We start from the raw sequence: 16,222 nt of genomic DNA, 5'->3' as shown, positions 1-16,222 counted from the left end.
GCAGTGGGAGGAAACCAGCGACATTCCTTCTTGGGATCGAAATGAAATGAAATGAAATGGGGTTTAATGCCCTACTGTTCTGCTCCTAAACTGGGCTAATGAAGACGGGCATACGCCATACAGTGTGCTATGAGGGAAAATTTTGCCCGGGCAGCGGCGCTACGGCTTACTCTTATATCGAATTCCAACTGCCAAGGGATCTTTTACGTGCACGCCAATATGTACACGGGACCTCGGTTTTTCATACCATCCGAACGACTAGACAGCTGTCCTTGTCAGGCCCTCCATCCTGTGGGGAAATATTTAGTTGTGTCCATCATATTTATTAGCTATGTCATATTGTTTACCGTATATAAATGTTTTATGTTAATTTAAATTATAATGAAATTTATATGCAAATAAATTGAATGTCTTAAATAACAGATTTCATGTGTTGGTATTATCTTCTTTATAACACCGAATACCTACTGATTTTTGATAAAATATTCTGATTTTTGGCAAAATATTCTACTGATTTTTGACAAAATATTCTACTAATTTTTGACAAAATATTCTACTAATTTTTGACAAAATATTCTACTAATTTTTGTCAAAATATTCTACTGATTTCATAATTTTTTGTGACTAAAACGTGTTTGACAGAAAGTATATACATGTAATACAAAATATATATATTTTTAGGTTGTCTTGTACCCCACAGCAGCATATTTGTTTTTTGCTAAATAATTGGAGCACTAACAAAAATACTAACCAATTGTGTAATTATCAGAATAATTAAATTGGATGTGCTTCTAGTTCTTCCTGGTGCTAACATCTGTTATACAAAACATGTACCAGTGTGGGCTGAGAAACTTACTCTAGATACTTAACCAAGGTGTTGCCTTACAGGGAAAAGTGCTTGGCAAGAATTAGTGTGGTCGTTCGAGTGGCGTTCACATAAAAAAAAAATTCATCACAGTTGGAATTTGACGAAGAGAAAGCAGAAACACCACTGTCTGGTAAAATAACCCTCATAGCACTGTATGGTACATATACCCTATCTTCGTTAGCCCGGTTGGTGCATAAAAGTGGGCCGTTAATGCCATATTATTTCATTTAGTGTCTAAATGGAAAGGTAATAGGCTTCTTTGTCTCAGGGACTTGAACACTATATATAAATTTCAAGCCAATTGGATAATATGTTTAGCCCTTATAGCATCCACCACAAGGTTTCTCAAAGTGATCATGGGCCATAACTCTGGCAGTAATTATTGAAAAACATTGAAAATCAATATGTTTCTTTGTCCCATGATATTAAACATTGTACATCAATTTAAAGGCAACAGGCTTCTGCACCTTATAAACTGAACATTAAAATTATTTTCATTTGAGAGCTATTAGCCAATATCAGACATCATCTAACAAAAGACTCCACTCACACGCTTGTTAGACCACTAGTCTTTTCTAGACTGGATAACTGCAACAGCATATTGAGTGGTCTAAATCGCAACTTAATTTCAAACTACAATTTTTTTAAAATACTGCTGCCAGGATACACTGAGAAGTATCAAAGGTGATATTTGTGCAAATAGGGCATAGTAAATTTCTGCAAATATCGGTAAAATTCTAATTATCGTAACAAATCTAATACCGCAAGGCTCAAATCTGTAGATACGGTGTGTTAGTTAACAGGGATGAGAAATTGACTGAAAGGTGATTAAATTATCGCTAGGGGTGAAAATCTCTGTGACAGTGCATTTTCTGTACTGCATGTGTTAATTAATGGATGGGTTAAAAACGACTGACACGGTGTGTATTCTTTGTTTGGTGAGTTTTCTTGAAAGCGTGTTATAACTGTAGCAAAGGTGTTTTATCAAGGACCAACAGGCTTTATCTGACGTGTAGGTGTTAAATCAAATTTACTGTGCGATTTCTTATTTGATAGTGTGTTTTATATGTGCTGTAGTTACATTCCAAAGTAGTCGGGCTGCGGTTATTTATATATTTGTCTTTTTTGTGGGTTTAATTTTTTTACATATTATCGTAAGTACCACTGAACTATAACTGCACTTATCTTAAAATTGATCACACGCAGTATCGTTATTTACCGATATTCGAACCAACCGCCATCAGATTAACAAATCTGTTTCGAAAGCAAATTTATGAAATATGAAATCGCGCAATTAATGAAAACCTATTAGTTTCGTCACTGCTATATTTACTACACTTAAATGATTGATTCTTACCTGGGTTGTAAGTAGGACTTACTATCCAAGAAAAAAGTAATTCCCACATATATGACAACTGATAATTCACATATCAAATAACACTAATGCAAACAGGTACATGTGCCGATTGTGTAACCAGCTTGTCTTTGCATGCAAAATACCAACGTCACCTAAGATCTTTGACACAGGTTCATTTAGCCGCTTGTCTTAACATCTTGTGATTCTACCAAACGTTGTATAACAATGTTGACTTTGCATGCAAAATACCAAGCTTTGACTTAATATGGAAATAGAGGCTTTATAAAAACAGCTAAATTTAACCATGTGTTAATACTCCCATTGTTTGCAATTGTATGAAATCGCTTTATTATTTTTCTCCTGGTACTAATAAAATCCAATTTTTATTATGTAATTTAGACTATTGGCATCGCAGTACACGCTTTACTCGCGAAAACTGTTTTTGTTGGCAGACAGAGAGGTGACAGTTTATTCGGGGATGATTAAGTTCAACGAAAAGGACAATTTTGTAATGTGGATGAAAACTGTGGTCTGTTCAATGTTGGTCTTATAATAACATAAATGTCTATTTCCCTTTTTTAGCACCTCCTTAAAGAGGTATATATGACAAAATTTCGCAGGATAATTGTTGTAATGAGATGTGTCATAGGCATAATTTATAGGGAGTAAATAATAACATTTCTTGCATTGTTTTTAAGGGGGAGACTATTTTTAGTAACAAAATAAGGTAAAGTCATAGTTTTAAACTTATATAGCTTAATTTTAAATATTTCTGGTCATTTATTATTCTATATTGAGTCCCACCTCATGAATTTTTTTAAAAAGAAACTATTTCAGAACAGTAATTATTAATAATTATAGTGAGATACAATTCAAAATGTCTACATATACTGGCTGCCTTTCCAATTGAGAATCCACTACAAAATTCTCTGTCATGTATATAGATGTCTCAATTGACACTTTCCTCTCTAGTCATTGGGCATGCATACATGTATGTAAATTTGCGCATTATAAATATACACTATTATTATTATTAAAGGCAATCAGCGTCCACAAGATTTTTCAACATTATGAAGGGTCATAATTCTAGTAGAAGTTATCGTAAATTATTCAAGTTATCGTAAATGTTTCAATGTGGGTGTATAAAATATAAAATTGCTGGAAGAGATTTCCTTTAAAACTCATATTAGTACTTACAGTAAATCCTTTAGGACAGTCACAAATAGCAGCATTTTCTACAACCCAACAATCAGCATTATTTAAACATGGACTTGGTGAACACACATCTACTGTAGCTAGGATATAAATTAAACCAAGAAAATATGAAAAGCAGTAAAAAATTAAGAAACTTTGACTTTTAGGCGATTTTGAAACTAACAAATATGTTTATTTATGTTCTTTATCTAATGCTTCAGAGAATTTTGATTTTGATTACAGGTACATTCTCTATTCTCCACTATTACACAAATTCAAGATGCATCTGCCAGACACACTGTCTGATAATTAAGGAGTGTCTTCTTACAAACATTGGGGGGTTGGATGGCTGAATGGTTAGCATGTGCGCGCTGTATAATAAAGTCTGTCATTGAGTCAACTGGCGTGGTTTGGATTCCCCAGTTGTACGTGACAAGGAGTAGGGCCACCTGTCCAACCACGTGGGTTTTCTCTGGGTCCTCCAATTTCCTCCCACTGCTAAAGACCACTACGCGCAAGCGAATTATGGAAATAAAATTGAACCATATGTTAGTCCCGAAATGACCTAGTTTGTGTTGAGTGGACGTTAAACCCCATTTCTCTCTCTCTCCCTTACAAGCATTAACAATACAGGTTGGCACAAAGCACTCCCTAACCTATAGAACTTGATTGGTTCATAGCTGGGTGGCATAAGGAGGATTGGAAGACATTTTACAACAATATTTACTAAGTTTTGTTTGAAACCGTTTCATAATTCCCTACATACATAAAATATTTCATTCAAAGCATTCCTTTAATTCGAGGTAATAAGCTCCTTTGTAACAGTATGATATTTCTTTATTTTCTCAGTATCTCAATACCCTGTAATTTATATTGCAGTTTTAGCCCACAGTGTAAGTCCACTTCAAAATAATACAATAATTTTTGTGATTATCAATTTTCAATGAGCAAATTTTGTTAGTCAGTTTACCATCATTATTTGTAATCAATCAATTGACAATAAATATTTCAAAACATTGAACTGCACCCAATTGCCAATCCCTATTTTAGGTTCCATGAATGTGTTAAAAGGGGAAATAATATCTTCCTCTTACTCTATGGAGTGCCCACAGCTAAACAACCTTGGCCCATAGTTACAAATTGCAACATCTTTTGTTTTCATTTCACTAAAACTTTATACAGCTTAAAACATATCTTTAAGCATAATTATCCTCATAAATATGTAAAATTGAGACTGAATTGTGCAAGATAGGCTTAATGTAGCATGTCTCTGCGACTGGAAACTGCCATAACAATTGTTATAAGGACAATAGGTAGAGTTTTTTTAGTAACAAAATCTAATAGGTTTTTTCCCTGTATACACACTATCAACTATTTTGTTTTTTCATTAAAGGGGCATTATGTAAGATTTAGATAAAGAGCTGGCCTTTCTCACTATAATATTTAAAAAATAGATAATGCCAAATTTCATTCAAATTACTTTATTTTGAGTGAAGTTATCAATGGTTGTAGTTTTGACACGATGTGTCCATTGATTGTAACAATTGTACTCTTCATTTGATTCTTAGCCTCACTTCTCCATTTTTTAATTAAATCATTAAATGGCCGAACTGTTCTAATCTACTTGAAATCGGAGCCATCCGATGGCATCGAGAGTAGATTATGGTCCTGTCATGTTAATAAATGTCTAATTAATAATTTATATAACATTTAAGGCCCAAAGAAAGAACTGCAATAGGCAGATTTAGCTCTTACATAATGTCTGTTTAAGAATATCATACATAAAGATTTTCATATAGTTTTGAAGTGTACAAGTTTTATGCTAACATGTGACATAACAAGACAAATTTCCCCCCTCCCCACCCTTTTGTGCAAGCACTACGCAAAAAAAAACCGGGTTTCTAGATTTAACCCTCCATAGCTAATGCAGGGCATCAGGAATTGGATCAGGGGCTCTGCGGCATGAATTCTGGCCATACCAACATGAAGAAAATATTCAACATATTGATTACCCTGGAGCCTGGCTAACATCGATGCAAAAGAATGATATTAGTTTGCCGTGAATCATGCCGTGAATCACCTCAAAATTTAAGGGGTGTTATAGTTCAACAGATGGTGAATTTCTGCCTATCAGAATCAAGGAAATTTCAGATTATAACAACTTGTTTATAGGCAAAACAAAACCAACATTCTATAAACAATATGTTGAAAAACAATTTATTTCAACATCTATTACATCAGGATCATCTATTATATTTGCCTTTTCAAATGCTGAGTAACTTAATTTGGACAAACTATATTGCTTAAATCAGTCTAAGCAACTCTATAACTTTATTTCAAAAATCTAAATAAGCTCAGGCTGAGCGAAATTCCTTCAAAAATTATTTTAAAAAGATTGCCGTGATTTTTGAAAGTAATCAAACTATTTAAAAAAGAATTAACAGACACCAAATAAACAGGGCATGGCATCCCGTTTTTCCTTTGAACCACTGACTAATTGGCTAAAAAAAACATCACATATGAAAGAATATGTTACATGATAACTTCTTAAATGAAAATCTTTAAACTTTAATTTACTTACAAACTAGATACTGGCAGTAGAGGCCTTCATATCTATTAGTGCATTCACAAAATATACCAAACTCATCTGTAAAACAGCTACCCCCATTTCTACATGGTGAATTGAGACAGTTTGTTATCTGAATATCACACAATCTACCTACAATTTATATATATATATATAACATAACAAAGTGAAACCTACTATATATATGATAGACAAATAAATTACTTGCATAACTAATTCTTATGGTTCTAACTTGTTATTTTATCAACTGAATAGTGACTAACAATAAAATATAAAACAACTCTCACTGGGTCACTGTATACACTGGGGTGGGGGGTTGGATGGCCGAATGGTTAGCATGTGCGCGCTGTATCATAAAGCCTGTCATTGAGCCAACTGGCATGGTTTCGAATCCCCAGTTGTACATGACAAGGAGTAGGGTCGCCTGTCAAACCTCGTGGGTTTTCTCCGGGTCCTCCGGTTTCCTCCCACTGATAAAGACCCCTACGCGCAAGCGAATTATTGAAGTAAAATTATATTAGTCCCGAAATGACCTAGTTTGTGTCAACGTCCTACTGTTCTGCTCCGACTGGGCTATAATGAAGACAGGCATACGCCAAACAGTATATTTTGAGGGAAATTTTGCCCGGGCAGCGGAACCATGGTCTACTCTTATATCAAATTTCAACTGCCAAAGGATCTATTACATGCAAGCCAATGTGTATGTAACCTGTCAAAAAATGCATTGTTTCCAATTCGTGTTTCCATAGACCAAGACAGTAATCTGCTTCCATATTAATTGTTAAATCCTCTCAGATTTAATAATGATCGTGTAACATATTTGGATAGTCAATTATTTAGGAGAGTTGTATTACGATTTAGTTTTACACATATATTGTATTAATATTATGTCCATTTAAATTTCGCGTACTGTGAACTATACAGTGTCATGTGACCAGTTTATCCAATGAGCATTTGTCAGTAGGGAAACTCGAGCTCGAGGGTGGTATGCCATATTTTAAGGTAATTTTACTATCTTCTTTTCCCGTTATTATAGTCAGTGGTTTATTATCTAATATGTATAATGATGCATGATATATCGTAGAATGTGTATAATATATTCTGTATCTGTATGTTTGAACTCTGATTAAAAGGGGCAGTGACATGTAATGTATTGTCATATTCTTACCACTGAAGTTGGTTTGCTTCTGTGTTCCCTTACTTAGGGTAAGAAGTTTACATTAGATAATTATGGATTTGTATAATGTATATAGATGAAGGATGAGTTTTGAATAGACTGCTTCGAGTATAATCTGTATATGTTTTTAAAACATTTTTTATATAAATGATATATTTGTATTTTTCAGAGATTGTTGTCTCTGTAGATCCATAATAAACTAATTAGGTACTAGTTGGTGTTTTCTTCTCGTTACATGTACACAGGACCTCGGTTTTTTGTGCAATCCGAATGACTAGACAGCTGTCCTTGTCAGGCCCTCCACCCTGCACCACTGATAGGGGGGGGGGGAAACCACATCGCAAAATCCTGATGAACTTTCTTGGCCAGTGCAGGGATCAAACACATGACCTCCAGGCTAGCGAGCTAGCGTCTTACCCACTTAGCCACCGTGGCTCCAATATCTGTGTGTAGGTACAGGTAAGCAAAAAACTTGTTTAAATTCACCATTCTGAATTTTATTCATTTCTTATAATAGGTTGTAAGACTCCATCAAGGTTTTCAAAAAGTCTCCAAAACAGAAACATTACAGTAATAACAAGAGAACCAAAAATCTCCAAATTTCAAAGCAGTTTCTCGAAATAAAAAAGCCCAAGAAATCCTAAAATCTTGAATATTGGCTTGTAGCTAGAGTGTTCATCAATAAAAAAACAGATAAATGGACAAGGGTGATGACAAAGTAGTAAGTATATAATTACCTGTGTATGGAGGTGGACAAATACATATAAAACTATCACCATTAATAGAACAATCACCTTGTACACATGGTGAACTAGCACATGGATTAAACACTGATTCACATCCATTTCCTGAAAATATTCCAAAAACATATTGATTTTATTTTATATGTATAATATTGTATTTTAATTCCAAGCAACAACAAGATCAGGCACAAGGTTTTGGGACAGGCTGTGGTGGTGTGGTAATTCAACAACTAGTGGTCCATCCTAATAAGTATGACCAGGTGGTATTTAATACAGCCATTCAACCAAATATTAGAATATTACGGAGTAGACTTACACCACAACTTGGCTCCCAAGATGGATTATCTATAGTAAGTTAACAATGGTCAGCTATGACAGAAATTAGAGATAATAGTAGTAATGAGATAATTCATCTATAAACATAACATAATCAAGGCCCATGTAGTCACTTCAGCAAATGAATGAATGGATGTCAATTAAATATTACCCTTTAACAACTATAAAATATTATTCAGTTTAAATATATAAAGTATTAATCACTGTTTATTGTTACCAAGTAACCTCTAGTACATTAGAGGAACGATTGTAGATTGTAAGTAATTGACCACAGGCAGGCAGCAGGACATACTGAAGGGAAGGTCTCTGATAAGTTATTTCTTAGATGCTGTTCCTTATTAGATTACTTAGCCTGTGGGTCAGTATTGTATATATATTATTATTGTTAAGTATTGTTACAGAATATAAGATTACACCAAGAAAACTTGATTGAACATACCACCCATTGTCGAAGGTTGGATTATAAGCAGGTCCATAAACCCCGGATGATACTAAGCATGATAACCTGAGCAATGAAGCCCAATAGTTCAAATGCAAACCTTACAATGTTTGTAGCCCTTTTCACCTGTTTGATTTCTATATTCAATTAATTATTTTTCTTTCTGTTCATGATACAATGTGCATTAAGAATTTGGGACTACTGTAATGTAATATCATAAACAAGATATATCACAAAAGCTAAAAGAACTAGCACATCATTTACACATCACTTTTGAAGCTATTTGTGGCTGTGAATAATGAAAATGTTAGCTCTAAGTAACTGTGATATATTTGTTTACCTTGTTTAACTGATTAATATCACAGCTATTTGAAGGTGATGGGCTATATTATTTTACTCGTAAAAGTAACCTGACATAAACAGTGATAAATATCATATTTTAAAAAAGAAATCTATTTGCAGGTGTCAACACTCCAACGAAGTGTGATGTATAATTTTACCTATAAAAACAGATATTGCAGATTTGCAAAAAACTTTTTAATGGTGTGAGTGCCAAGTGTTAAGTGTTCACTTTACCTGTAAAGCCAGCTGGACACAAACACTGATAGGTATCACCGTTTTCTCTACATGTGGCACCATTTAAACATGGGGCATTATCACATGGTTTTATAACTGTTTCACACCGACTACCTGCAATAGTCAAAGAGGCATCTATATTTGATTCATATACCTGTATCAATTAGACATGTATCAATTAGACATCTGGAAATCTATGAAAATATGGTTTACTTGTAAGAAAAATCATCTGTACAATTGTCATTTAATTAAAAAATATCAATTTAAAAGTAAACTAGAAATCCTAAGGAGTACTGATGTGTTTCGGTATGTCATGTCACGTCACATCACGCCTTGTCACATCAACATTCAAGTTACACCATGAATTACTGATTTAGTAACATCCAATACCTATTAAAGTGGAAAAACCTGTCAATTTGGACTCTTAATAAAACTGGAAGTTATACTTTATGACCAAACTTTTTTATATTATTGTTAGTAGACACCAGTGTCATTATACATACAAAGGAAAATCGGAAGGCCTCCGTAATTTCCACAAGTTTTCGGAAGCCGTCACAAAAAGTTTTAAAATGCCATTTTGAAGCAATCAATGTGTTCCTTACTCCTACCAAGTTTCATCTTGATACCTCAAATAGTGACGGAGATATGACATCTTGAATGTTCAAAAATGATGAAGAAAACTTTCGCAAATCAAAATTTGATCTAATATTAATCAAGCGAACTTCCGAATTTCGAAAAAACGTCAGTCAGAGCCCATATGGGATTTGTCCAAAGAATCCAAAAAGACAAATCCAAAAATGAAAACCCGAAGAAGATTCGTCGAGAAATAACCGAGATATGGACAATCTGAGATTATTTTTTGTCCCATCCGTAAAACACTTCCTGTTCGTCAAAAATGACCCAATTTATATTTAATAAATAGATGCACGGAGGCCAACCACATCTACGCTGGCAGAGTGTTTGAACCATTTACAGTTTTGGTTGCACCGAAGGTTCGAAACATGTAAAAAGAATGAAATCAAATGGGGTTTGACATCCTAATTTTCTGCACCAACTGGGATAATGAAGATGGGCATCTTGGAATTGTGACATTATATAAGAAATCAAAGTCAATCAATGCACAACAGTCGTCCAAGGAAAAGTACTTGAATTGGTGGAACCTTAGGCTTTTTTCGAATAGCATTGAGTAGCACAAAATGAGTAGTACTTGGAGAGATACAAAATATGGTCATATAAAAGTGTTGTTTTACTAACCTGTATAGTTTGCTGAACATTGACAAGAAAATGTACTGTTACCAATATTTAAGCAGTTTGCATTATTAAAACATGGGTTACTATCACATGGTTTTACAATTGATTCACATCGTGCACCAGTAAACTGTACAGAGCATACACATTTATAACTACTTCCTACTGTCTGACAAATACCCTCATTAAAACATGGAGTTAAGGCACATGGAGACTGCTGAACATCACATTTTGTCCCTGAAAATATAAAGATATTATATATGCTTCCATCTAATCCAAATTCTCATTACACAGATTATTGAGGTAAAGACCTGTGCTTTATCTATCAAATGTATGAATGACTGAGTTAATGGCTACACATGCATTATTTTTACAAATTGGTCACGACAGTGTTATTACATCAGAGGAAAATAAAAAGAATCACATTAATGATAAAATGATCAGGCTGAGACTGGAAAATTCATTGTTCAGGAGCTGGCGAAATTGTTTTTTTTTTAGAATAACACAAACTAATCAGGGGGTTGCCCCAGAATTTGACAATGACATATCAATAGAAAATCTCTATATTTTAAAAATAAAGGTTATCTTTTTAAGAAGAGTTTTAAAATCTTTGGCACTTTACAGATTGCTAACACAAGTGACTGGACATACATTCATAATAGTAAAGAACTACAATCTGATTACAATTAAATGTTAATTTAGTTTTGCACATTTGATTGTTTAGTCCCATTAATATCTAAAGATATATTTGATAAAGTACATTCTGGACCTGTGACAACATTTAAACAATTGATCTTGATTATAAAGTCAATGAAATGTCTTAATAATAAACTTTCTGTATGGCAGGTTATGATTGATAGGTTGGTCTGGTGTCAACCATTCACAAATGTCATTAGACTGAGATGAATTGACCTAAACAACTGGAAAACAAAACAAAGTGTGGACTTAATTTTAATTAGGCTGTAAGAACTGATGACATACATATCTGACATGAAGCAAATTCATTAATACAAAATAGACACTCCAGACACATCTGCTAGTTCCTAATTTTTAATTTTCAAAGACGTCTACAAACTATCTAAATATATACTTACCAGTAAATCCAGTATTACAATTACATCTTTGTTGATTATTTTCTGTTAAACATTGCCCATTAATACAGTTAGTTGTATCACAAGTTGGGATGAGGACATCACAGTTAGTACCAGTATAACCGGCTTCACAAACACAAGTATGACCTGTCACAGTATTCTCACATCTACCACGAACACAAGGATTATCAGCACATGGTAATCTTGTACTACATGTAGAACCTGTAAACTCTGGCTGACATTGACAAATAAAATTACTACCAGCATTTGTGCAGATGCCATTTTTCAAACATGGAGAACTTCCACATGGATTAACAACTTCACAATTTCTACCAGCAAAGTTTGGAAGACATGAACAAGTATAGCTTGTTCCATTCTCAACACAGGTACCAGAGTTCAAACAAGGTGCACTGGAACATGTTTGTAAAGTGGATTCACAGCGTAGACCGGTGAAATTTGAAGAACACATACAGACAAAATCGTTTCCGTTCACAAAACATCTACCAGAATTTAAGCATGGTGAATTACCACATGGATTAAAACGTTCACATCTCGGACCTGCATACATGGTGGTACAACTACAACTAAAGGATGATCCTACATTCGTACAGTTGCCGTTATTTACACAAGGTGAACTCCAACATGGTATGAAAGTTTCACATCGTTCTCCTGTGTACTGGGATGCACACTGACATGTACTACTGGTTGTTCCAACATTGGTACATTGAATTATTCAGGTTGGAACATACTGAGTTATGTTGACAAGGACCACTAGAGCATGGTAAATATGTTTCACATCGATTTCCTGTATAACTGACAGGACATACACAAGTAAAATTAGAAGTTCCCTCCCTGCACACTCCAGCATTTAAACATGGTATACTGCTACAGAATAATCTTTGTTCACATCTAGTTCCTGTGAAGCCAGTTGGACAAACACACTGGAATGTGTTTCCATCATTCAAACAGGTTCCACCATTAACACACTGCTGTGAAGAACATGGTAAAATAGATTCACAGAGGGTACCTGTAAACCCACTTAAACAAGAACAAACAAATTGAGATCCATTTGATGTGCACAGGCCTCCATTTTTACATAGATTGGAAAAGCAGGGGAGATAACTTTCGCATGTTGTTCCTGTATAAGCAGACGTACATTGACAAGTCTCACTAGTGTCCACTACTGAACATGTGCCTCCATTTTGACAATTATTAACAGAACATGCTTGTTTTATCTCACAATTATTGCCAGAATAACCAGTTGAACATGAACACTGGTAGCCAGCACTTACTACTTGACATGTACCTGCATTTAAACATGGCTGTACAGCACAAGGTTGTTCATCCTCACATCTTGGTCCAGAATGGGTTAGCGGACAAGTGCAATAGGCTTCACCAGCTCTTTGAGTACAGAGACCTCTATTTTTACATGGTGATGCTGTGCATTGATCTGCTCGAATTTCACAATGACTTCCTGAAAACACAGAAAAACAAGCCAACAGTGAGGCTGATGTCCCCTGCCAAAATCCCAAAATAAATAGATGACACATATTAATTAATCGTACATTTATTTGTTTCAAAAGTTTATCAACTGATTATCACCTATACACTAAGTTTCATCACTTTCTATCAGATAGAATCAAAGTTATCTTGTCCCAAAGCACCGACCAATGAAATTGCTTTAGCTCGAAATGTTAATCATTGAACCCAGTCAAGACATTCACCTAATGAACATCTACATCAAGTTTAAACATTCTACCTCAATTAAAAGCAGAGTTGTTATGTTCCAAAGTCTTGACCAATCAAATTGCTTATCGCTCCTTAGCCTAAGCAGAAAATTCTCACCATCGAACTTAGTCAAGGTAATGATATAGTGAATCTACATGTATATTCAGAGTTTCATCTCCCTCACTTCATTATAACTAAAGTTATTGTGCCCCAAAGCATCAACCAATCAAATTGCTTATCTCTGCTTACCCTAAGCAGAAAATTCTCATCTTCGACCTCCAACAAAGCATTGACCTAATAAACACCTACACCAAGTGTGAACATTCTAGCTCAATTAGAATGAGATTTATTGTGTTCCAAAGTCTCGACCAATCAAATTGCTTATCACTTTGCTTACCCTGAGCAGAAAATGCTCATTATCGAGTTTAGTCAAGGTATTGATGTAATGAAGCTATACACTAAGTTTCATCACTCTCACTTACTCAGTTTCATTTGACAGTCTTTTAGAAATTAGCAAGAAGTGAAATGTAGTATTTCAATATTGTGCAGTTATTGATTACATTTTTCACATTAATTTCATAAGTCTTTTAGAAATTAGCAAGAAGTGAAATGTGGTATTTCAATATTGTGCAGTTATTGATTACATTTTTCACATTAATTTCATAAGCACATACATACCTGTATACCCTGACACGCAATAACATTCATAATATCCAATAGCTAGATCTTTAGCACAAAACTCTCTTCCTCTGCTACAACAAACAGCACCATTTTTACAGGGACTTGATTCACAGGGGTCTAATACATTTTCACATCTGTTACCAGTATAATTAGGTAAACATTCACAAGTAAAATCATTAATACCATCAATACATTTACCTGGTAAAAAAATAATTATTGCCAATAATAAATTTACCTGGTGAAAATAAATATTTCATAACTTATAACATAACAACAATAATGTTGATTTCAATATGGTCTAAATTACAAGCATAACTATTACAATTGCAGATATTCTACACAAGATTTTGTTACATTTAAGATCTGATTACGGAATTCATTTAGAATTAGCACAATGATTATATCTTACATTTCAAGAAGAAAGCCCACAAAAAAAGTCATTTATATCTAATCCCCCGATACGTAACTCTAGCACACCAATAATCACATTATTTAGTTTAATAAATAGAAGTACCCTACTTTATATGGTGTATCTAAACATATGCTGACTAGAATTAATTTCTCTAGGCATTTTAGTCAACAACAGACAGTTTGAAATGATTATAGGAAGGGGAGCGATGGAATTTAAAACTGATCAACTGCTTACCATTTGGACCACATGAATTAGTCAGACATTCGTTGATATTAACATCACATAATAATCCTGTAAATCCTGGTAGACATGTACATGTAGGATTTGAACCGGGTAAGTTTGCAGGGAAACAAATTCCATAGTTCAAACACGGATCTGAAAAATTAGAAAAATAAATTTTCAAGAGAGCATAACTAAGCGCAAGTATAGACTAGCAGCATACTTGAATATATACATACAAAGTGGAAATCATTACTTCAGACAGAAGATATGTATTAACAAACGAACAGTGAGGCCAAACCGACAAAATCCCAAAGTAAATAGATGACACATATTAATTAATCGCACATTTATATTTTTCAAAAGTATCAAGCAATCAAACTGATTATCAACTATACACTAAGTTTCAACACTCTCTATCAGATAGAATCAAAGTTATCTTGTCCCAAAGAATCAACCAATGAAATTGCTTAGCTCTGCTTAGCTTTAGCTCGAAATGTTAATCATTGAACTCAGTCAAGACATTCACCTAACGAACATCTACATCAAGTTTAAACATTCTACCTCAATTAAAAGCAGAGTTGTTATGTTCCAAAGTCTTGTCCAATCAAAATGCTTATTGCTCCTTAGCCTAAGTAGAAAATTCTAGTCATCGAACTTAGTCATGGTAATGATATAATGAATCTATACTCGGAGTTTATATATAAAGCATCAACCAATCATATTGCTTATTTCTGCTTACCGTAAGCAGACAATGTTTAACATCAAACTCCATCAAGGCATTCACCTAATGAACACCTACACCAAGTTTGAACATTCTACCTCAATTAGAAGGAGAGTTATGGTGTTCCAAAGTTTCGACCAATCAAATTGCTTATCGCTCTGCTTACCCCGAGCAGAAAATGCTCATTATCGCAATTATTCAAGATACTATACACCAAGTGTCCTCACTCTCACTTAAAGATACATTCTGTAAGATTTAAGATAAAGAGCTAGCCATTCTTGCTATGATAGTTCGAAAAAAGATAGTGAATAATTTTAAAATTTCATCAAATTACTTTATTGCGAGCAAAGATATTAGCCTATGAAGGTTTGACAAGATGTGTGTAATAATTTCAACCACCGTACTCTTTGTTCGAAGCTAAGTCTCGCTCCTCCATTTTTAGGTTAAATCAAAAAAATATGGCTGAACAGTTCTAATCTATTTTATATCAGAGAGTTGATTATGGCCTGGATAAGTTAATTAATGTCTAATTAATAATTTAGATAACATTTCAGGCCTAAAGAAAGACCTGCAATAGGCAGATTTAGTCCTTGCATAATGTATACTCAGCCAAATTAAAAACTTGACACTCAGGATTTTTGGGACTAGATTTTTAATATTTGGTTTAAGGCAACTATTTTAGTGTTATGTTGTGCACAGACGACCTTGACATCAACAGAAAGCAAGAATACGTCTTGCCGAAAGTCCTTGACATTGCTAACGTTCGTGATGTCACAGTACCCCCCAAAATAAAATTCACAGACTTGGAGAACAATCGGAATAAAGTGTTTAGTAACGGTTGT

At 34.1% G+C, this 16,222-nt stretch overlaps 1 protein-coding gene and 1 long non-coding RNA gene across 2 annotated transcripts in view; one reads left to right on the top strand and one right to left on the bottom strand.

The window, feature by feature from the left end:
- The first annotated feature begins 7,258 nt into the window (after positions 1-7,258).
- Positions 7,259-9,709, top strand: LOC126817541 (uncharacterized). Its single transcript, XR_007679044.2, has 3 exons — positions 7,259-7,904; positions 8,097-8,276; positions 9,164-9,709. It is a non-coding gene; the product is annotated as an uncharacterized LOC126817541 (long non-coding RNA).
- Positions 9,710-12,314: 2,605 nt separating this feature from the next.
- LOC126817913 (fibropellin-1) overlaps positions 12,315-16,222 on the bottom strand; it is a 25,329-nt gene continuing 21,421 nt past the window's right edge. The window contains exons 8-10 of the mRNA XM_050545085.2: positions 14,672-14,812; positions 14,023-14,223; positions 12,315-13,090 (exon numbers count right to left, since the gene is read on the bottom strand). Coding sequence (XP_050401042.1) covers positions 12,315-13,090; positions 14,023-14,223; positions 14,672-14,812 — 1,118 coding nt within the window. The remainder of the gene's footprint in view (positions 13,091-14,022; positions 14,224-14,671; positions 14,813-16,222) is intronic.

The sequence above is a fragment of the Patella vulgata genome, chromosome 4 (genome assembly GCF_932274485.2).
Source record: "Patella vulgata chromosome 4, xgPatVulg1.2, whole genome shotgun sequence".
NCBI lineage: Eukaryota > Metazoa > Mollusca > Gastropoda > Patellidae > Patella > Patella vulgata.
The sequence above is the reverse complement of the archived record's forward strand: the minus strand, read 5'-3'. Positions and strand labels throughout refer to the sequence as shown.